Source organism: Rhagoletis pomonella, unplaced genomic scaffold (genome assembly GCF_013731165.1).
Source record: "Rhagoletis pomonella isolate Grant_MI unplaced genomic scaffold, Rhpom_1.0 Rhpom_scaffold_00015, whole genome shotgun sequence".
Classification (NCBI taxonomy): domain Eukaryota; kingdom Metazoa; phylum Arthropoda; class Insecta; order Diptera; family Tephritidae; genus Rhagoletis; species Rhagoletis pomonella.
In genome coordinates this window covers 1,691,318-1,713,899 of record NW_023458569.1, presented here as the reverse complement: position 1 = coordinate 1,713,899, position 22,582 = coordinate 1,691,318, and the positions used below count along the sequence as shown (strand labels likewise).

Sequence of the window (22,582 nt, the reverse complement as noted above, 5' to 3'; positions counted from 1 at the left end):
TCGCTTTCATTTGTACTGAGAGCTTTTGAAAGCTTTGGCACGCTGTGTTGTAAAAGCAGGGCTGGTATACAAGTAAGCAGCAGATACACAATGATCAGGTGATTAAACGTGTAACACCTCTGAGTGTGGTTGTTCTGATTTAACTTTTATTTAAGTGCAGAGCATAGGTCACTTAAATCAAAATTAAAATTGATTGGTGAAACCGAAAATTCGAAAATTTTCACTTAAATAATTTGGTGAAACTGGCTGTTAGCGAGGCTAACGGACAGCAATTCATTTTTATATATAATATATCTTCTTTTAAAAATGCCCAGGCTCGAAATTAACTTTAGAGATATGGTCTGGAAAAATTTTTTTCTTAGAATTTTATGAAGAATCCGAATATGCTAGGAACAATGTCGAAAAAAATCGATCCATACAAATTGACCCGCCCTAATGTACATATACATTTTTATTTTTCAATCATATGTATTTCAATTTTGAATTTTATTTGTTCATATTTACTTGTCGAAGTATCTGCCACTTATAATTTTTTTATCCTATTATTAAATAAAACAATATATATCAGCAATTATTCAGTTTTATAATTAATCAGTTTTCTGATTAATAAAATTAATTCGATTCTGATTAATAACATATAAATAATCGATAAATTATTAACTTTGATTCGTCAAAAATTATTATTCTTTGATGAATTACATAATTATGTTTCTATTAATCAGTTTTTTCTTTCAATTGATTTACTGCACATCCCTATTACATATATGATATGGGCGATTTCACCGTCATGGGTGCGACATTTATACAGACAAATTCTCCTTCTTTAAATTTAAGTATAAAGTACTCAACAATTCTACATTTTGACAAAGCTACTCCTAATCGACTATTTTATGAGTTATTACAAAATACGAAAAAAATTCCAGCTTACTTTTATATTAAAAAAATCTGAGTCATTTCTTCTGTCACGGGTGGGGCAACAAAAAAAGAACCTGCTTTTTGGGGCAGATATATTTTACGGAAACTGCGAATTTCTTTCACTTTTCTGTGTGAACTTGATGTCTTATAATAAAACAAAGAACTACGAATACAAACAAAGCAAAAACTACAACAAAAATTATTGCTTTATTATAAAAAAAATTACGAACTTCCTCTGTCACGGGTGGGACAACGTTTGTCCACAGGTGGGACACAAACGAATTTTTATATGAAAGGGGGCTTTTAGTGTGGTCCATAGATACATAGATTAAGCACTCGCCTAATTTAATATTTAGGACTATTTTACAAAAAACAGATGAGTTCTGCTATAAATTTTTTTTTACCAAACACTTGAATTATGAATCGCAAATTACTTACCTTTTACTTTGTTGCAAAAAAAAATTCTAATTACATATGAGTAGTCCACTTGCAAACAGCGTTATGTGATTTTATGATAGTAAGCCATAAATTAAAAAAAAGAACGACTACGACAACAAATAACATCTGAATTGAATCTTGTTTTTATTACCTGAAAATTCGGATAAATAAGAGCTTAATAACATTATAACATAGCATAACGTAAAATAACATAACATTAACAATCCATGCATCCCAAATCAGTTTTCAGTGTATAAATAAGTATGATAACGACTTTGTAAGAGTAGTTAATATTTGATGCTATTTTTTTAGAATAAAGAAAGATTTTGCACTGGGTTTTTAGTGGACATGAAAGTACTTTAAATACTGGTACGTTACCTACCAAAAGCTAAAAATATAAAAAATTTATATAGCGCACTTTGCAATTGGACTACTCATATGTAGCTATAAATATTTTCATTGAATGATGGATTTGCATATGCAAAAATACTTATATACGTACTTATGTCCATTTCGCTAGCTTAGATTGAAAAGTTTCCAAGTCCACTTTTTATGAAAACTCATATTTTGATACAGGAGGCTAGAGAAATTAAAAATGTATTGTATCGAAAAGGATGGAGGTATTTCGTATTATTTATTCTCGTTTAAGTTCAATGAAACGAAAATTTTCCAAAAGTCCAAAAGAAGCACCGAAAATCCGATAAGGCCAAAATACATAGCATAAAATCTCTAAATAAAGTTCGAATCCCTATATGGAGTTTTACTTTCCTTTAAACAGCCAAAATGTTGTAATCAAAGTTTTGCGAAATGCTTGAAGAAATCGGCTATAAGAATTTTTTTGTTTCCTCTCCTGTAACATTTCTAAAATAGGACTTAGAAACTTTTCACTCTAAGCTAGCGATATATGTTTTAATAAACAACAATAAAAGTAAAATTTAATTAATAAAAAATACCACCCTTTCCACTGGTTTTTGAATCAGCGCAAAAATTGGAAAAAAGCAAGCTACATTTTTGCAGCATGCACCACAGTACTCATAAGCTGACGGCGTGAATTTGCAAATATATATCACCAACGGCAGGTAATTTATGTAAATTTGCTACAAAGTTCTCACTTCACCATAGAATATGGTAGTTAAAATTGGTGTGGCGAACTCCTTGATCTCAGTGGTTAACTCCCGCATCTCATATCTTCTAATTAGTACTTGAAAAAATGTTACTTAACATTTGCGCCTTCTCATTATATTAACATTCTCTGCTTCTACTATCGCGCAAGCGAAAAAACTCCAGTTAGTACTATCAGGGTTGCCAACTATTCTTAGCTATGAAGTGTCATATTGAGGATAAAACAGTGCCAAAATGTGCCAAATAGAAAAAAAATGCCAAAAAGCTGTCATTCCTTTTATTTCTTCCCATTTATCATAAAAATTAGAAACACATTCCTAAAACAAAAGTCGAATGCCAAAATAAGATAAACCAGTTGTATACACTATTGAAATTAGAAAATTTTAGTTGAGAAAAAGAAGTACACGCAAAGGATTTCACAAAAATGTATTGAAATATTACTATTTTTCAAAAGTGCCATTTTGGCACTTTGTGCCAAATTGAAAAGTTAAGCACCATTTGAAGTAAAATAGGGCCAAAAACGACACGGTTTGAGCCAAGTAGGCAGCTCTGACAACATCTCTGCTTAATGGTTTTGAATTTTGACGATGCAGTGCTTTTTTGCAAATAGATGAAATTAAAAGATCTGAGCACAAGAGCGAAGCGGTAAATATATCCTCCATAGCCTTTTCGCGAGAGATTTTTCGGCTATTGTGCTGTCGGATAAATATGCAGTACTATTTGTTTCGTGCCTTTATAGCTTCCTCAGACAACATTCCAGCTTAATTTTATTACATATATTTTTTTTACTGTTGAGACTTTTTTCCGTGTCGTTTTCACTTAGCCACAGTGATCGCACTTCTACCACATTGTGGTAGATCTGCCACTTTTTTGAGCATCTACCACACAAGGTCTGAAATCTACCACATATTCGTGTTTTTGAGTACCTAGTTTTATTTTTGCTCGACATAATTTTCTTAATTTTAAGAGCAGAAATTGGCCAACACTAAATACTATATTGCAACAAGAATGATATAATACAAGATTCCGCATTCCCGGCGGCGACGAAATTTCTCAAGTAAAAGTAAACAAAGCCGAATGGGAGGATAAAATAAACTGTAAAATAGTAAATTTTCTCAATAATAAATTTTTCGACAGGAAACGTGGTTTCATTACGTTAAATTTTTAAATATATGATTTATAAAAAAAAAATTAATAGCGAAAATTAAAAAAGCGGCGATTTTTGTGAAAGCATTAGCAAATTTCAGTGCATCTAAATTTACTGAGGCGTTGTTTACATATACTTGAGAATTATCAAAATCGGAAAATCACAAGTGGGGGTTTCTGTAACGTGCCACATTTGTTCGTGTGTTAAAACAGAAAAATACTTGGAGTTATAAAAACTTTGGTTATGTAAGAGTTAAAAAAAATAGTAACTCGCGAATTTTCTGATTCCTGAAATTAAAAAATTATACAACAGGCATGCAAATATTTAAGCGCTGTTATAAATTTTTTTCTGAAATTTATTTGTGTTTCTTGCTGTGATCTTAAATTTTAGTCATGGTAAAGAAAATCTTAAGAAGTGAGTTGTTTGACATTTGGAGAAGTGTTGCTGAAACTTTTAAAAGACAACAAGGTGTCCGTGATTATGTGATTAGTAAATTGAAAGAAATATCTGATGAAAATGCTCGCTCAGAAGTAAATAAAGTAAATTAAGTAAATGACTTTAGATTCGTAATCAGTAACCCAGAAAACCCCCAGATACCCAGTTACATAGAAATCTACCGATTTTTTTTTTAATTTTCGTCCGCCATATTGGATCCGCCATTTTGAATTTTTGGTAAATGACTTTAGATATGTAATCAGCGAGCCAGAAAACCCCCAGATACCCAGTTTCATAGAAATCTACCGATTTTTTTTAATTTTCGTCCGCCATATTGGATCCGCCATTTTGAATTTTTGATAAGTGACTTCATATTCGTAATCAGCGACCCAAAAATCCCCAAGGTAAGAAATGGTGTAAAGATCCATCAACGAGTATTTGTTTAAATAGTTTCGTCCAGCTAGATTTGCGATCCGAACCACTGTGAACCGCTTTACACTGAAAAGGAAAGAATTGCCAAAACTCAATGCAATTTTTAGCAACTTCAATCTAGCACTTTGTTCTACCAAAATTTATTTTTTTTTTAGAGTATAATTAAAAAGTTTGCAATTTAGGTGAAACCTTAGAGCATTTCTTTAATTTTTGTACAAAGTTTGATCCAAAACCTGAGATCTACCACATTTTTTTCCAGACTCACAGCATTTTTTTAAGTCCGATCACTGCTTAGCCACATATTATATAGTTCGCTTTTTAGTATAGACATGCTACAAAAAAAAAAAAAAAATATTACTTAGGGTGGTGCTTGGTGGAAGCTAAACTTCCATGAATTCTTTAATACATGAAGCACGTTAAATGCTAGAAAACAATGTAATTAAGTATTTATTGCAGATGTAATTGTGTTTAGGCCAGCGGCCTAAATTTGCTACAGATTTTTCGACCCACCCTAATGTATAACATAACTTAATTATTATGGTTGCTGTCGAGCTGTTAACTACTCTGTTAAATCTGCAATAATCAAACTTTCGTCAAATAAACAGTTCGACAAGCAACCGTAACTAAAATCAAGAACGGTTTACTTACTTCTTTTGCGAGTATTCGAAGAAGAGGACGTCATCCAGCCACCAAGCTCAGCTTTTGTATTTCAAGGTAATCTGCAATTCAAATATATGTACATATATATATATATATATATATATATATATATACACAAATTACTTAAGTGAATAAACACTATTATTTTTAGTTATACTAATACCAAGATTTTAATTTCTTCTCATTAAATTAATCATCGGTGCGAACGTGCATCCAAATCTTGCTCAAGCGTTGCGCCGATGAATATGGTCCTTTGTCGCCGAGACTGAAAACGTTTTCTCACCAGCACCAACAAGTTGTACGTCAATCAGGACAGGCTTATCCGCGAGAATACCACTCCACACAGCTCATTCGAAAATCAGTGACGTTAAGCACAGGAGCAGTTCAAGGATTCAAAACCTGCAGCAATTACAAACATACAGCAGCTTTTAGCAAATTCGACACCTGTATTAAAACGACAAAATAAGGTATGTGGTTAAAAATTTCACTGCACTATATTTTTTTGTGTGTAAAATTCGCGCCACAAAACTATAAATTGTGAAAAACTAAATAACCAAAGTGATTTTGTGAAGTAAGAGACTTAAGTGCATTAAAATATTTCATTTGCTTGTTAGCACACAAAAACATACATATATTCAAAAGTGCGCGCTACGGCCATTTCAAAAAGTTGCAGTGTATTTTAAATAAGCGTGAAACAACTTGCGACAATTTAAATTTCGGTGATTAATAGCAATATAATTAATTAACATAAACAAAATTCTGCATAGTCATTTACATTCGTTTGTTGCTTGCATTTTGTGTTAATTCACCAACAACACTGCATCTTTTGGTTCGGTTCTCATAACCTCACTTTTTCACGGCACTTGCGCTAGCTTAGAAGCTATATTGCACTTCAGCAAATTAAATTCACAAAATCACTTTCACGTTTTGAGTTGTTCATATATGCACATAGAGTTGTCCATAAATATTAAAAAAAAATAAAGGCGCTCCATATAATTGCGGAAAATAAAATATCTTACGGGCGTTCAATTTTTGACAAAATTACATACATACATATAGACATTGTGTTTGGCGAGCAATAATTAAATACATATCCATACATACATACATTTTTATATATATTGAACCGGTGTTAATAAACATACATACATACATATATAAAGTAAATTGGTTGCATACTTTAATTTATAAACCTGAGATTGACTTGGTGGAAAATTCTATTGGTACCATTGCTATAACCAATTGGGGTTCTTAGTAGTGTTTTTCTGTACTTTTTGATCATTTGCGTTGGGAAATTCTGCTTTTGTTGTATTGCTTATCCTAATCGAAGACTTTAAAGTTTTAGTAAGGTCGTATTTACAGATTAAAATTCAATATGGAGACATTCAATCGCTTAACCGACTCCGTCATAGAGTTTGATATAGATTTTATGAGTACGCCCAGCAATGAGCATTCAATATACTCGCTGAGAATTCAGCAAGCTGACCTGAAAACCCTTTGGGATAAAGCCAAAGCTCTATTTGACGAGCTTCTAATAACCGAGTCACTTTCTGCAAAGGATCTGAAGGCAATAAGAAAAAAAATAAAACGAGCTGCTCAGCTTTCTTGCGCTGCATGTCGAAAATAAACGATCTGTGTGATAGGTTAGAAAAAATAGAAAAAGAAAACGAGGACATGTCAACTCGTTCAAACAACATACATCTCCCACCCTGCGATACAGACGTATTCAAAGGTGATTACCTGACAGGGCCAACTTTTCGGGACATGTTCACGGCCATTTATATTTTGAATAAACGGCTTACACCAGTAGAGAAGCTATATCACCTTAGACAGAAAACACAGGGTGAGGCCAAGGAGATTGTTAGCAAGGGTCCCTTAACCAATGAAGGCCTTAACACAGCCTGGAAGAATCTCTGTGATAGGTAGGAAAACAAGAGAATCTTTGTCAATACGCAATTGAAGATTCTCTTCAATTTGAAGGCGGTCGAAACTGAATGTGGAACATCGATAAAAATGTTGCAAAGGGATATCAACAATTGCATATCTGCCTTAGAAAGCCATCAGATCGATATTTCAAATAGGGACCCAATAGTAACGTACTTATGTTCTACAAAACTGCCTGAGGTGACACTTTCGCTGTGGGAACAATCGGTAGAGAATAAAACTGACATTTCCAAGTGGACAGATATGGATCGATTCCTTTCTAATAGGTTCCAAACGCTAGAATCAGTCTCAGGTTTAAGAGGAATCACGGCTTCAAAACCACCAAAGGTTCCGAACTATAAGCATTCCTCTGAACTTTCGCATAAGAGACTTGGCGCATTTCAAACAAGTGTCGCTAAATATATGTGCAAAATGTGCCAGAGTAACGAACATAAGATGCATCTGTGACCAAGGTTTCGCAAATTATCGGTAGAAGACAGGGTTGCTTTCGTAAAAAACAATAATTGTTGTTTGAACTGTCTCGCCTTTGACCACTTGGTATCGAAGTGCACTAGTTCGTTCAATTGCGCCACTTGCCATTCTCGACATCACTCTCTCCTACACGTTCAAACAGCACCTCCAAAGGCAACAACTAGAAATGACATTTCTGAACCTTTGGATACTTCAGCGTCCACATCCAGACAGGCTCAAATGCGACGCGAGTCTACAAAATGCAAAGGCAAAACTGTTAATAAGGTAAAAACACATCACGCTAACACAAGCAAAGGTGTATTATTGGGTACAGCTCGTGTAGACATTAATTTTAATGGCACGAATTTCTCAGCGGGAGCACTAATTGATTCGGGCTCTGAGTGTTCTTTCATTACGGAAAGGCTCAGACGCAGAATAAACCTGCCGACCAAAAAAATGCATGCCCAAGTTTCGGGCATCAACAATACGGTTTCTGCGCAGGTGAAAGAATCATGCTCAGTTCAACTTAGGTCACCCATTGATCCACTGATTTCGATAGAAGCGATGATGTTAGTTTTACCCAGACTTACGGCACCCTGAAATTGTGCATATGGAAACTGTGCATACGAAATAATGCATATGAAAAAAACCGAAATAATGCATACGAAAAAACCGAAATAATGCATATATGCACAGTTTCGGTTGAAAACCGAAATAATGCATATGAAAAAAACCGAAATAATGCATATATGCACAGTTTCGGTTGAAAACCGCAATAATGCATATTAGAAAAACTGAAATTATGCATATGCACTCTTTCGTTTGAAACCCGAAATAATGCATATGAAAAACCCGAAATAATGCATACATGCACACTTTCGTTTGAAAACCGAAATAACGCATATGAGAAAAACGAAGTAATGCATACACGCGCAGTTTCGGTTCAAAACCGAAATAATGCATATGACAAAAACCGAATTAATGCATACATGCACAGTTTCGACTCAAAACCGAAGTAATGCATATGACAAAAACCGAAATAGTGCATACATGAAAACGAACTTCTTTCTGAGTAGGCGGCCTTCGGCCGCGCTTAGGGATTATAACCCTTACTAAGTAGTATTCTCCTTTCTGTGTTGCCGGAAAAGGGGGCCGGAAGTATTTTTGCGCAGAACTTCTTTCTGCGTAGGCGGCCTTCGGCCGCGCTTAGGGATTATAACCCTTACTAAGTAGAATTCTGCTTTCTGTGTTGCCGGAAAAGAAGGGCGGAAGTATTTTTGGCAGAACTTCTCTCTGCGTAGGCGGCCTTCGGCCGCGCTTAGGGATTATAACCCTTACTAAGTAGAATTCTCCTTTCTGTGTTGCCGGAAAATGGGGCCGGAAGTACTTTTGCGCAGAACTTCTTTCCGCATAGGCGGCCTTCGGCCGCGCTTAGGGATTATAACCCTTACTAAGTAGAATTCACCTTTCTGTGTTGCCGGAAAAGGGGACCGGAAGTATTTTTGCGCAGAACTTCTTTCTGCGTAGGCGGCCTTCGGCCGCACTTAAGAATTATAACCCTTACTAAGTAGAATTCTCATTTCTGTGTTGCCGGAAAAGGGGGCCGGAAGTACTTTTGCGCAGAACTTCTTTCTGCGTAGGCGGCCTTCGGCCGCGCTTAGGGATTATAACCCTTACTAAGTAGAATTCTCCTTTCTGTATTGCCGGAAAAGAAGGGCGGACGTATTTTTTCGCAGAACTTTTCTCTGCGTAGGCGACTTTCAGCCGCGCTTAGGGATTAAAACCCTTACTAAGTAGAAGTAAATAATTCATATTAGAAAAAACGAAATTATCCATATGCACACTTTCGTTAGAAAACCGAAATAATGCATATAACAAAAACCGAAATAATGCATGCATGCACAATTTCAGTTCAAAACCGAAATAATGCATATGGCTAAAACCGAAATAAAGCATACATGCACAGTTTCGGATGAAAACCGAAATAATGCATATGTGAAAGACGAAGGTATGCATACATGCACAGTTTCGGTTGAAAACCGAAATAATGCATATAACAAAAACCGAAATAATGCATGCATGCACAGTTTCGGTTGAAAACCGAAATAATGCATATGAAAAACCCGAAGTAATGCATACATGCACAGTTTCGGTTGAAAACCGAAATAATGCATATGAGAAAATACCGAAATTATGCATATGCATACTTTCGTTTTAAAAGCGAAATAATGCATATGAAAAAAAACGAAGTAATGCATACATGCACAGTTTCGGTTTAAAACCGAAATAATGCATATGGTAAAAACCGAAATAAAGCATACATGCACAGTTTCGGTTGAAACCGAAATAATGTCTAAATGCACAGTTTCCATATGCGCAATTTCGGTGCCCCAGACTTACTGGAAATTTGCCAACGTGCCACATCAGCGCACTCACGCAGCAAGCTTTTCCAGACCTTGTCTTGGCGGATAAAAGGTTCTTCATAAACGAGCAAGTCGATCTTGTTTTAGGTGGAGAAATCTATCCCCAAATAATTTTAGGCGGTATTCGAAAGAAAGTTATAAGTACGCTATTAGCTCAAGAGACAAATACTACAAGGCATTCAAAAATCACATCTGTTGAGTGAAGATTTTCTGGAGTTCGAGGACACTAGCAGCGTGAAAGCGCTTGGTATAAGATGGAATGCTCTCTCTGATCAATTCTATTTTATAGCCAAGTCTATCGAAAACCACGAGAATCTTACAAAGAGATCGATACTCTTAGATATCGCCAAACTTTTTGATCCACTTAGATGGCTAGCACCGATAATTGTTGTTGCGAAGATACTAATGCAAAACATCTGGTTAGAGGGTACCGACTGGGATGAGAATGTATCTCGAACAACATTAGACAGATGGCAGACTTTCACCAAAAACTACAACGAAATCAACAACATACGTATTCCTCGATGGGTAGAATTCTCGCCAACGGAGAAAGTCGAAATTCATGGATTTTGTGATGCATCCGAAAAGGCATACGCGGCTGCAGTCTACTTGCGCGTGGAACGAGACAAACGCACTTTTGTCAATTTGCTGTTGGCAAAAACTAGAGTTGCACCAGTAAAAACAATTTCCTTACCTCGATTAGAACTTTGCGGGGCGGTATTGGTGGCAGAAATCATCGAATCGGTCATCAATAATCTCGACTTAGGCCACTTGCAGATACACCTTTGGACTGATTCCACTATTGTTTTGGCCTGGATCCGCAAACCCCCATGTTCGTGGTCTACATTTGTAGCCCATCGTATTACCAAGATAATCGACAAAGTGGGAAACTTGTTTGGCACCACGTGGACTCAGCAACAAATCCCGCAGACTTGGCGAGCCGAGGCATACTAGCGCAAGAATTGGTCAACAATTCGTTGTGATGGCAGGGACCTTCTTGGCTGCAAGAAGATAAAGAAAAATGGCCAACACAAGACACAGACTTTACCACAAACATTGAAGAGAAACGGGTGAACGTTCATACAACAACAACGAATGACAACACAAATGATATTCTTGACCGATTTTCTAGCTTACCAAGAGCTTTGAGAGTAATATCTTACGTCTTAAGATTCTCTCAAAGAACTCATCCCAAAACAAAAGCTTCAATTCAGCCGGAATCGTACTTAATTTCAGCCGATGAAATTAAGGCAACGACAACCCGCTTAATAACAATCTCTCAGAAGCAACACTACGGACTGGAAATCGCGAAATTAAAATCTGGAGGACCGATCGATGCGAAAAGCGAAATATTGCCCTTAAATCCTTTCATCGACAAGAACGGTGTATTGAGAACAGGTGGTCGTCTTGGCGCATCTCTCGATCTGGCATACAACGAACATTACCCAATCATCCTTCCGTATAATTGCAGGTTATCACGTCTGACTTTCCAATTCGTCCATGATGTCTCAATCCACGGTGAAAACCAACTAATGCTCATCCGAACGCAGTATTGGATGCCGAAGGTCAAAACTATGATAAGGTCCATCATCTACAACTGCAAGATCTGCACGATCTTTAAGAAACGCTCGCAAAATCAGCTGATGGGTATTCCTCCACAGGAACGATCAACCTATTCACGGCCATTTACCAACACAGGAGTGGATTTCACTGGGCCTTTTGATATAAAAAGTTACCGCGGGCGCGGTTGCCGTCTTTCAAAAGGTTATGTTTGCCTGTTTGTTTGCTTTTCTACCAAAGCCATCCATTTAGAGGCGACTTAAGTACAGCTTCCTTTCTACCAGCTTTTAACAGATTCGTTGCCAGACGAGGGTGCCCAAAAAACGTCTATTCAGACAACGGGACAAACTTTGTTGGAGCGTCACGAGCACTTAAAACAGAACTCAAAGCCTTCATAGCTCATGCTCGCACAAACGCTCTATCAAAGTTTACCCATCAAGCACTATCTTGGCATTTTATACCGGCTGCGGCGCCGCACATGGGGGGTCTGTGGGAGTCAGGAGTAAAAAGTTTTAAAACTCACTTTAAAAAGATAGCCTCAGGATGAAAATATACTTTCGAGGAACTCAGAACGCTCTTATGTAGAATTGAAGCGTGTCTCAACTCACGACCTCTGAGCCCAGCTTCAAATGAGCGAACTGACCTGGAGCCCCTCACTCCAGGTCACTTCTTAATCGGTGGACACATATTAGCCCCACCAGAAATCGATGTAAACGAGAACCCTGCATCGATAGTTAACCGGTGGCAGAAGCTAAAAGCATTGCATCAGCACTTCTGCAGAAGATGGAAGGCAGAATATCTGACGGAAATGCAAAAGCGAACTAAATGGAAGCTCTCTCAAAAGAACATGGAACTTGGAGACCTTGTCGTCATAAAGGAGGACAACCTGCCGCCTAACGAGTGGAGACTGGGTAGAGTGGTGAAGTTACACCCAGGTTCCGACAACCGAGTGCGGGTAGTTGATCTTATGACCGAAAAGGGACAGGTAACAAGACCACTGGTCAAACTAGTTCTACTACCAGGCAACACTACAGAAACCAATGAGCTGACATCTTCTAAAGAAACAAGATCTAATTGATGATTTTGCAATCCTGATCCGTAATCATTTCATGCACCCTAACACGTCTATACTCTCACGTCCATAAATTATAATAATAATATTGTTTAGGTATATCAGTTATGTATATGCGCATGCATCACATCACAAGTAAATGACTCACCAATTTAGAAATTCGAAGCTCCAGAAACAAGCGCTCATGTCCTGATGTTCCGGATCTAAACTGACCCTTATGGTACTGCTATGTGGGCATGTTCAACCAGGTTTTTGTCGCACCATTCGTTGGGATGGATTAGTGTCCAATACAATAGCCAGTAAACTAAATTTATTTGATTCATCTTCATCCGTTTTATCCATCTTTGAGAGATATATGTTATTTTTATTTTTTTTTTAATTAACAAACAACTAGGTTTAAAACGATACCAGCGAGTACATCAGATTTTGTAACATTTTTGTGGAAACGCCCCTTTTAATTTTGCGAATTTTCACACGAGGTTGATTTATGTATATGCACGTATTTATACACTGTTCTGCTAAAGTTAATTGGGGGGACTTGGAATTGTTGGAAGGCATTAGTTGACAGACCGTTTTACACCGGGGCAACTGTAGCATTCAACTAAAAGTTGCCACAAAAATGAAAACAAGGTCGGCAACTTTCTGCGATACAAAACGGAGACTGGGTAGACACTTATTGCATACAATTTGCTTAACATTAGCCGTTTAACCGCACCTATACACTTTAATGGACATTACACCCAACATATTTAGTTATTCGTCGTTTTTTTCTGGAAACCTATTGCATGACCACATAGCAGAATTATATATTATTACCTCTTTTGGATTTGTGGAACACACTACACACACTGAGGTTTCCAATCATGGACCATTTCCTATTTCAAACATGATACAAATATTTATTTTTTGTATCATGTCCATCACTTCACATTTTTATGTGTTTTAAACATTGCACTTATCACTTTTTCGTCATAAACAAACTAATGCACATCTTTTGTTTTTTTTTTTTTTGGGTTGTAGCGTTTGTTATGGCCGGGCTAGTCCACCGGATATGGCCAGGGTAATCAAAAAATGTGTGAGTTGCTCCAAGGTTCAGAATTTTGCTCTGTTTTTGTGTGCAGCAGTTTCACGTTCTTGATGCGAATGAGTGTTGTTAGAAGGGGTGTTCCTGCACTTAATCGATGCCCAGTTTTTAGGATATTGTAGCGTTTGTTGTGATTTTCTTCAGATGATAGCGATTTGTTGTGTACAAAAAACGAATGCCTTGTTAGGCAGTGTATAATGGTTTGTTAGACAGTATATTCAGTCCAATATATACAAAAAACGTATTAGGCAAGATAGAATGCCTACTTCCGACGTGTGCAATGAGCAAATAATAAATCAAACAAACAAAACAAAAATAACAAACAAAACAAAAAAGTTATGCAGATCGAGCGTAGGCCCCTTCTGATGTTTAACTAAAACGATACAATTTATAAAAATTGAGTTATTTGGTGAAAAAAGTTATAAAGTTTAATTTGGTAATCAAATTTGTCAATGTGTACATATTTTATTATGTATCTTTAAAACGTTCTTTTTCCCCTTGTTTTTAAATTTCTAATTCAGCTTCTTTTATGAAGTTGCATAAATCTTTGAGAGTTGTAGGGTCTCGTTTTTTTAATATATCAGTGCAATCATTGTGGTTCTTGACTGCATCGTACTTATTTCTTATACTACTATATTTGTGGCAAGCAAAGATCATGTGGGTATAATCGTCAATTATATTGCATTCTTCACATATGTTTGTACTAACTACTCTAATTCTGTTTAAATATACATTGTCGTAGGTGTGTCCGGTTAACAGTCTATTTATAGTCTTAATCTCTCTTGCGTTAAGTGTGGAATTGTGATACCAGGGTTTGTTAGGAATCTCTGGGAAGAATTCCGCGAACCTCTTGCCTTTCTCATGTGAGATCCTTTTGTACTGCATATTCCATTCATCTTTGATTGACACATTTATTTGCCTTAAAGCCTCTTCAGGTGTGAGTTTAACTTTCAAAGGAGCACCCACATTTACTGCCCATTTAGCCAAATCGTCTGCTATCTCATTGATCTCAATGCCAACGTGTCCTGGGACCCAAACTATTTCACACACCAGATTGCTGCTGTTGAGTGACTTATGAATTTTAGCTGCTAGATAATTATTTGATTCATTCTTCTCCACAAGGTGACAAGACGTTAAGCTATCAGTGAAAATGACAATTTTTTCCAGTTTGTCCTCTACTGCTAACTCAATAGCTTTTGCGATTGCCCACATTTCACTGAAAGCTGAAGAAGTCTTAAAATTTATGCTAAAAAGGAATTTTTGTTTCTGCGTTGCATTATAGACACCGCACCCCATCGAACTTTCTCCCCCCGAGGCATCCGTAGCAAAGATTGTAAAATTTCGTTCTCTATAGCTATGTACTAGGCTATTAAATTCAGATTTTAATTGCTCTTTGGGCACATCAGCTTTTTTCCTCGATAGAGTATTACTTATTATTTTGAGTTGTTTGTTTTTTTTCAAATCTAGTATCCGTGCTTACGTTATCAAAGATCTCTTTGAAGTGATAGTATATTGCTGAGTAACTAGAGTTTAATTGTTTATGGTAAGTAACGCTATTATATACACTGCTGTTAATAAATTTAAGTTTCAGTAATTCGCGGGCAGTGAGAAGTTTTTCCCTTTCCCTAGGTTCGAATTCATTAGCCAGCACATAGATATTATGGGTTGGAGTCGAGGGAGTTAGTCCTAAGCATCTGCGTAGAGTGCTGTTTTGAAATGCCTTAATTTTGTTGTACGTAACTTTAGGTAGGTCGTGTGTCGTGGATCGGGCTACCTCTATTTTCGATCTGACAAGACTTTTATATAAATTTACTGCGATCTTAGGTGTAACACCTGCTTTCACCGACGTAATCATTTTAACAAGCTTAACATTGCTGGTTGCCTTCTCAATAAGTTTACTGTAGTGTGAAGTTACTACAAGGGAGGCTTTTAATGTGCGACCTATGAAGCTGATTTCGTTTACTTGTTCTATTGGGTGGTCTTCAATTATGATCTGGATTTGTTTCTTACTAGCCTTAGCAAAATGGATTGATTTGGTTTTTTGCACATTGATCGTTAAGTTTAATTTATTGCATTCTTCCACAAAGGCCTTAAGTTTAAGTTCGAGTTTACGTGTCATGGTTTGGAAATCCCTGTCATATGTTATGATGAGAAAGTCATCAGCAAACTGGTAGATATCAGCGGAGTTATCATCAAGGTCGTGCAATGATTTTGTGTAAACATTGAAAAGAAGAGGGGAGAGGCAGCTGCCCTGTGGCAGACCATCATATATGGTGACAGAGTCTTTTCCTAACTGAAGGATTCTCTCTTGTAGGAAAGATTGAATCCACGTGATGTAGTTGCTATTTATACCACATTCTTCCAATATCTTCACTAGTGCTAATGTGGGGACACAATTATAAGCATTACTAATGTCAACGACCACAGCTGCTACCTTTAGGCCTCTATCCTTATATACTGCTATGTTATGTAAAATTTCGTTTATACACATTGATGCGGATCCACCTTTACGGTAGGCAAAGCATCTATTAGGGAGGATCTCATTTTCTGTTAAACATGGGTCGATTCTCGCTTTAATCATCAGATTTATAATTTTTAGAATCACAGGTATTAGCGAGATCGGTCTATAGTTCCTACAATCACTTCGGTCCCTATCAGCTTTGGGTATCGGCACGACCTTGATGATTCGCCACTGATCATCAATATGCCCCGTCTGAAAAGAATCATTCAAAGCTCTTAGAAGGTTTTCTTTCGCGTTTTCAGACAATGCTCGGATCATTTCATATGTGATCCTATCATGGCCAGCCGCTGATCTTTTAGTCTTTTTTTTGAGAACTAGATTGAGTTCACTCAAACTAAAGTTTGGCACCTTTTCGCTATGTCTAGTCAAAATTGGAGACCTAGTAGGAAAGTTATTTATCATAACCTGATCCTTCAGGTGTTGTAAAAAAAGGGGGTTCGACTCCTCCACCCACTGAGGGTTATTGGTCTTTTTGGGGTTACCTTTCAGGTTATTTATGAATCTCCATGCCTCTCTAGTGTTTGGTTGTCTGTTAAGTGTGTCGACACTTTCCTTGAAGTTATTACTTTTTGCTTTTTGTACCTCTTTCTTCCAGATTTCTTTGTATTCAGAAGCCTTTTTGAGATTTTCCAGCGTTGGATATCTGTTGCACTTTTTTGTTGCTGCAGAATACAATCTAAAATGCTTATTTAGGTCTTCATGCCACCATGTTTTGGGTGTTCTATTGTTTAGCGTAACGGTAGCCTTACTTATTTCCTCAGAGATAGTTTGGGTGATTTCTCTTGTTGTGTTCATCAAAGGGACCGTGTTTAGCGAAGCCAGCAGTTTTTTTTTTGAAAGAAAACTTATACTTTTAGGTTCAGTGAAATCAATGTTTATAGAAATAGGGTAATGATGGCTACCCCCCAGATGACATTGTAAAACCTCCCAATTTATTGTGGAAGTGATATTAGTGAAAGTTAAATCTAATACAGACCCTCTAGCTCCATCATTTAGATTGGGTTTGAATGTCATAGCCCCACTGTTAATGCAATCAAAAGTTGATTCGTCAGTGAAGGCACTCAGCCATTTGCCTTTCGCCGTGTCAATTGTATCGCCCCACCTTTTGGAACGGGCATTGAAATCACCGAGTATGAGCACGTTTCCGTAGGCTTCGAGCTTCCGGAAAAGGTTAGTGATTACCGCTTTAAACGTGTCTATATTCATGGATGGTTCGCAGTAAATAGAGCATATTACTAAGTTTGTTGTTAGGTTTTTAGTTTGAACTACACAGATGTCATGATCAAAGTGAAAATTAACTATTTTAAATCTTATAGATTTTCGGAGAGCTATGGCAACTCCCCCATACCCGTCAGACCTTTTTTTTCTATTAAGTTAAAATTTGAGATGTTTTTGTTCTTGTCCGTGTCATCATGTGAAAAAACTTCACTGAGACACACTATATCAAAATTTTTACTATTTAGAAAGTAATCAATATTATTTGAGTTTTTCTTTAAAGACTGTACGTTATACTGTAGAACTTTCATTTTGAGATTCTACTTCTTCGTTTTCCCCTGTATCCATTTCTCCACTATCCAAACTTACGAATTTTTGTTTTAGCCTGTCATTGAAATGCACAAAGGCATTGACGCCTGCTGGAAAGTTTACCTTTCGGAATGCGTCTCTGGCAAACTTGGTCATTTCAGTTGTAATTTTTTCTATTTCAGATACAATATGTAGATTCGGATGCTTGAATGCTACTCCATTTTGTTGATCTTTGGAGTGGCCCCTTGCCTGTCGTGGTGGTTTAATTTGTTGAGTTTTCTCCGGGCTAATTGCTTTTGGTCTATATCGCCTAACTATATTCGCATAGGGGGTAGGGGTAAAAATTTTGTTGAGCTCAATTTGTTTGTCTTTGAAGGGGTTTTGTTGCATTGTAAGTTCCGGGAAATGTTCCTCACTGAGGAGTTCAAACCTGTTTCCCCACTCCGATTTGAATTCATTTAATACTTCTCTTCTAGTTAGCTTCTTCAGAGTCATGGTTTTTATAAGCAGATTTTCTTTTTCCCAAGCAGGGCAATTTTTTCTATCAAAAGCAATATGCGACGTATCGCCACACAAAATGCATCTTAAAGAATCACATCTGACTGTGCATTCTTCCCTATTCCCACACTTAAGGCACCTTTTTTCAGATTTGCATGCTTTCTGAGTGTGGCCTAGCCTGCCGCACTTGTAGCATTGTCTAATCAAAGGAATGAAATATTGAACCTCCAAGATCGTGTGATTCAAAACAACACTCTTCGGAATTCTGTCTCCAGAGAAGCCTATTTTCACGGATAAAGTCGGTACCCTGCTATCACTTTCCCTATTTTCCCTTCTCGTCAGTCTTTGAATTGAGTTGATTTTTACTTCAGATATTATACAGTCTTTTATTTCCGTATCGGAGTACTCGGTTGGTATACCTCTGATAATTCCGTACGTTTCTATATAGTTTCTAGGAATGAAAATTTTAATACTGCTGGCTTTTAAGCGTTCATTTTTAACACATCTATTTGCAAAGAGCACATTTTCAAAAGTCACTCTATAGAGCGTAATACCTATGGCTCTAATTTCATCAATACCCTCAATATCAAAGATTTTAATTTTGTCCCATAAGTACAACCCATTACGTACTCTTTTATTTTGCACATTTTCTGCTTGTGATGTGTCGAAAAGCACACTTGCTTTGCCCTTATGGTTTGCTGGGTAAAGCACCGTTTCTTTTCTCGCATCATCTTTGCTAAACCGATCGCCTGATATAGCTGTGGTTTCGGTAACTGTAATTTCGTTGGTATTTTTTGTTGTAAAATTTGCCGCACATGAAACTGTACTTTCCGCTATTTCATCTATCATTAGATTTTCATTATTTAAAAAACGCATTTCACTTTCACTTTCAGAATTTTTTTTTCTTTTGTATCTATTGTTTTTTGGCGGCGCCTTATCGGCCTTACCACCATTTTCCCCATCGTCTTCTGACGCCATGGCGTCACCTACATTGCCGTGAAGCCCACGCTTCACTTTGCTTGCACACCCGTAGTTTTGTTAAATTTAAGATCACAAATAAAAAGGTAAAATAAGCACGATACAGCTTACCTCAGATTTCCTCTAAGTCACCACACACTATTCTTAGTGTTTACACACAAAATTTTAACACAAACTAAACTTTAAGATGGTTCACTATGAAAAAGTATTTTATTATTAGCGCACTCAGAAAAAGCCGTCCGCTTTCAATGCTTGCTCAGCCGGAAGTGACATCTTTTGTTTATTTGTGTTTAGCTGTTTGCACTTTTGATAACCATAGAATCGATTTCTATAGGGTAGTGGTGCAATTTAGGGGAACTCGGTTGCTCCATTTTAAGGTGCGTAGTGCAGTTTAGGGCATCGTAAATCTTTCTTTAAGCGGGTTAAATAACATTTACCTATACTTCTTCGTTTATTCTTAAGGTTATACGCGTGTATTATTTGCAAATTTGCGAATAACAATTTGCAAAATTATAAATTTCGTCGCATAAACGCATGCTATTTACTATGCACGGATGACAAATTTTCTAGTGAATTTTTCTCGGGGAAATACAGGATAAGGCAGAATCTTTCGGAGATAATTATATTGCTCACCGGACGGAATTTTTCGGTTCGATATACGCGAATCGATTTCGCTTAATTTTCTTTATAAATTTCGAGAACACCTTTAACTGTCAAAAAAGAGTAATTAAATTTTATTAAGATAAATTAAAATGCATAATGCTTACATGTCCGCCGCCTTCACTATAATCCATCTTTTTACTCCACTCTCATTCATTGTTACACTTTCTTAATCACCGAATTTTTTCAACTTTAACTGCACCATCTAAATAAATAAAAGAAAAAAAACTGTTCTGCAACTTACACTTGCGATACTGGTTAAGGTTCCTCGTGGTTTGTGAATGGCAATGGCCAAGTTTGCGCAAACTTTCGCTAAAACTGGTTCAGAAAATTGCATGTAATCCGAAAATTATACTTAAATAAATCAAATAAACTCCTCACATTACATTATCGCTGGCCTGTAAGTTAACATTACTGGTCTAATTCTTTTTTGAGCATAAAAAATTTATTTCCAAAAATACCATAAATTGCATGCTGTAATAGGTGAATCTTCTGGCAATATTAACCCTTAGGTAAGCAACCAACAATTCGGCCATGCAACCCTGTCGACACTTATGATCCAAACGTAAAGCGAGCTGCACACGATCAGTTCACTCGTCAATCATTAAGGGGTCATAACACTATCGAATGTTTACGTCAGCAAGATCAAAACTATGCAAGAATGATAAAATATTAGAAGTTTTGAGATTGAAAACGTACTTAATACCCATTTATATTGCTCGTCAACACAAAATGTTCTTGTCTTGCGCCATATTCCTAACCTGATCGGAATAACATTATTTGCAGAAAAAATGACTCGTTACTCGGCAATGCGCAAACGTACAGAGGCGGTGAGATACTCCCTAACGTGCAGGTTCTGCGGCAATAAGCACCCAATCAGGCTTTGTCCTGTATTTCGGGCTACGGCACCCAGGAGTCTCACCACACACTACTACATATCGACGACGCAGCCGAAAAGCGCACGACTCGTCAACAGAACACCGACCTCCTCTCACTTGGCAGCGAACACAACCACGACGTCGGCGAAACCGTCCGCGCCCACATGGGAGAGTGGAATCGAGTGCATTCCACCGCCCAATGAGAAGCGGTTTCCGAAGTGGGCTAGCAACGAATCCACAAAGAGCAACATACGCGCTTCAATGCTTGACGCCAGTGGCACCAACCGCGGTAGTGAAGATCGAGGCAGGAGGGCGCCTCCACTTGATCCGCGCACTTATCGACCCGTGCGCTATGACCTCTTTGATTGCGTTGGACCTCGCGCAGGAACTCCGCTTGGGTGTAACGGAAGTCACCAACCAACGAGGCTACTTCCTTAAACTGCGAGGCCAACACGGTCAATCGGCAATAGTAACGACGCATGCGGTCGCCATTAAGAACTTTGAGGGACGAACGCCGGTATCTAGTCTCGACGCTACAATCGCCGGATCCTACTCTAACCTAAAACTTGCAGATCCGGGCTTCCATATTACTGCGCCAGTTCGCCTAGTACTCGGTGAAGACGTCTTCGCGAAAATTATACTAGGCATTCTTCCAGCGGGGACTATGGGCCCGCTCTTAGCACAGAATACCATCTTCGGATGGGTGCTCTCTGGCGCCTGTTAACCATAATTTGTTCTTACCAATTATTGATTTTTTCCTTGTAAATACTTACTCAAAACATATTAACACACAATGAATACCATGAATGAATAAAAAAGTGCGAGTGAAATTTTAAACCACGTTTATTTCTTGAACTTTTCTTGTTTTTGATCGACATATAGGTACCGTCGTCGGAGACCAGAACCAGAGGATGACGATTAGTTAGTTACATAAGTAGATAAACGGAGCATGGTGGTTGGACGGGCTGGAAAACATTGCGTGTCGCAAGCGGGGCCGGCATGTTTAGGCCAGCGGCCTAAATTTGCTACACATTTTTCGACCCACCCTAATGTATAACATAACTTACTTATTATGGTTGCTGTCGAGCTGTTAACTACTCTGTTAAATCTGCAATAATCAAACTTTCGTCAAATAAACAGTTCGACAAGCAACCGTAACTAAAATCAAGAACGGTTTACTTACTTCTTTTGCGAGTATCCGAAGAAGAGGATGTCATCCAGTCACCAAGCTCAGCTTTTGTATTTCAAGGTAATCTGCAATTCAAATATATGTACATATATATATATATATATATACACACAAATTACTTAAGTGAATAAACACTATTATTTTTAGTTATACTAATACCAAGATTTAAATTTCTTTTCATTAAATTAATCATCGGTGCGAACGTGCATCCAAATCTTGCTCAAGCGTTGCGCCGATGAATAAATTGATTAACACGTGAACCCGTTTAGTTTCATAAAAACTAAACACAACGAAAACTGATTTACTTATTTTCACAGGGCCAAATTCCTTGCAATTTTGTGTGCTGGGTATGAGCTACTTCGGCCGTTGGAATTAAAGCGAAAATAAAATTTTCCTTTTTTACTCCTACGCGTTTCAACGCATTTCGCGCCTTCCTCAAGGAGTCTGCTTTATTTGAACGATAAACAATAAACATGGTTAACAATTATCATAACATACACATCAGAAATTGAAACTCCCACTTTACAATTATTCACATTAAATAACAATAATTACATGGTTGTAGCGCAGCGAGTTTACATTACTTTCTTTTTGTTTTGTTTATATCTAGATTTTAATATAGCTGTGTAGGCGTTGTTTGTGTTGCCCACAT

The 22,582-nt window shown here is 37.2% G+C and overlaps 1 protein-coding gene and 1 long non-coding RNA gene across 2 annotated transcripts; one reads left to right on the top strand and one right to left on the bottom strand.

The window, feature by feature from the left end:
• Positions 1 to 5,500: 5,500 nt before the first annotated feature.
• LOC118749373 lies at positions 5,501 to 21,330 on the top strand. Its single transcript, XM_036484172.1, has 2 exons — positions 5,501 to 5,616; positions 20,650 to 21,330. The coding sequence occupies exon 2, from the start codon at positions 20,655 to 20,657 to the stop codon at positions 21,177 to 21,179; it is 525 nt and encodes a 174-aa protein (XP_036340065.1). The 5' UTR covers positions 5,501 to 5,616; positions 20,650 to 20,654; the 3' UTR covers positions 21,180 to 21,330.
• LOC118749375 lies at positions 5,511 to 13,552 on the bottom strand. The gene is made up of 3 exons (XR_004994208.1): positions 13,415 to 13,552; positions 12,747 to 13,135; positions 5,511 to 5,593 (listed from the first exon to the last, which is right to left on the bottom strand). It is a non-coding gene; the product is annotated as an uncharacterized LOC118749375 (long non-coding RNA).
• Positions 21,331 to 22,582: the final 1,252 nt, after the last annotated feature.

Excerpts from the sequence above, each read along its gene's own strand:
- LOC118749373 (XM_036484172.1), top strand. The coding sequence starts at position 20,655 with ATGACTCGTTACTCGGCAATGCGCAAACGTACAGAGGCGGTGAGATAC.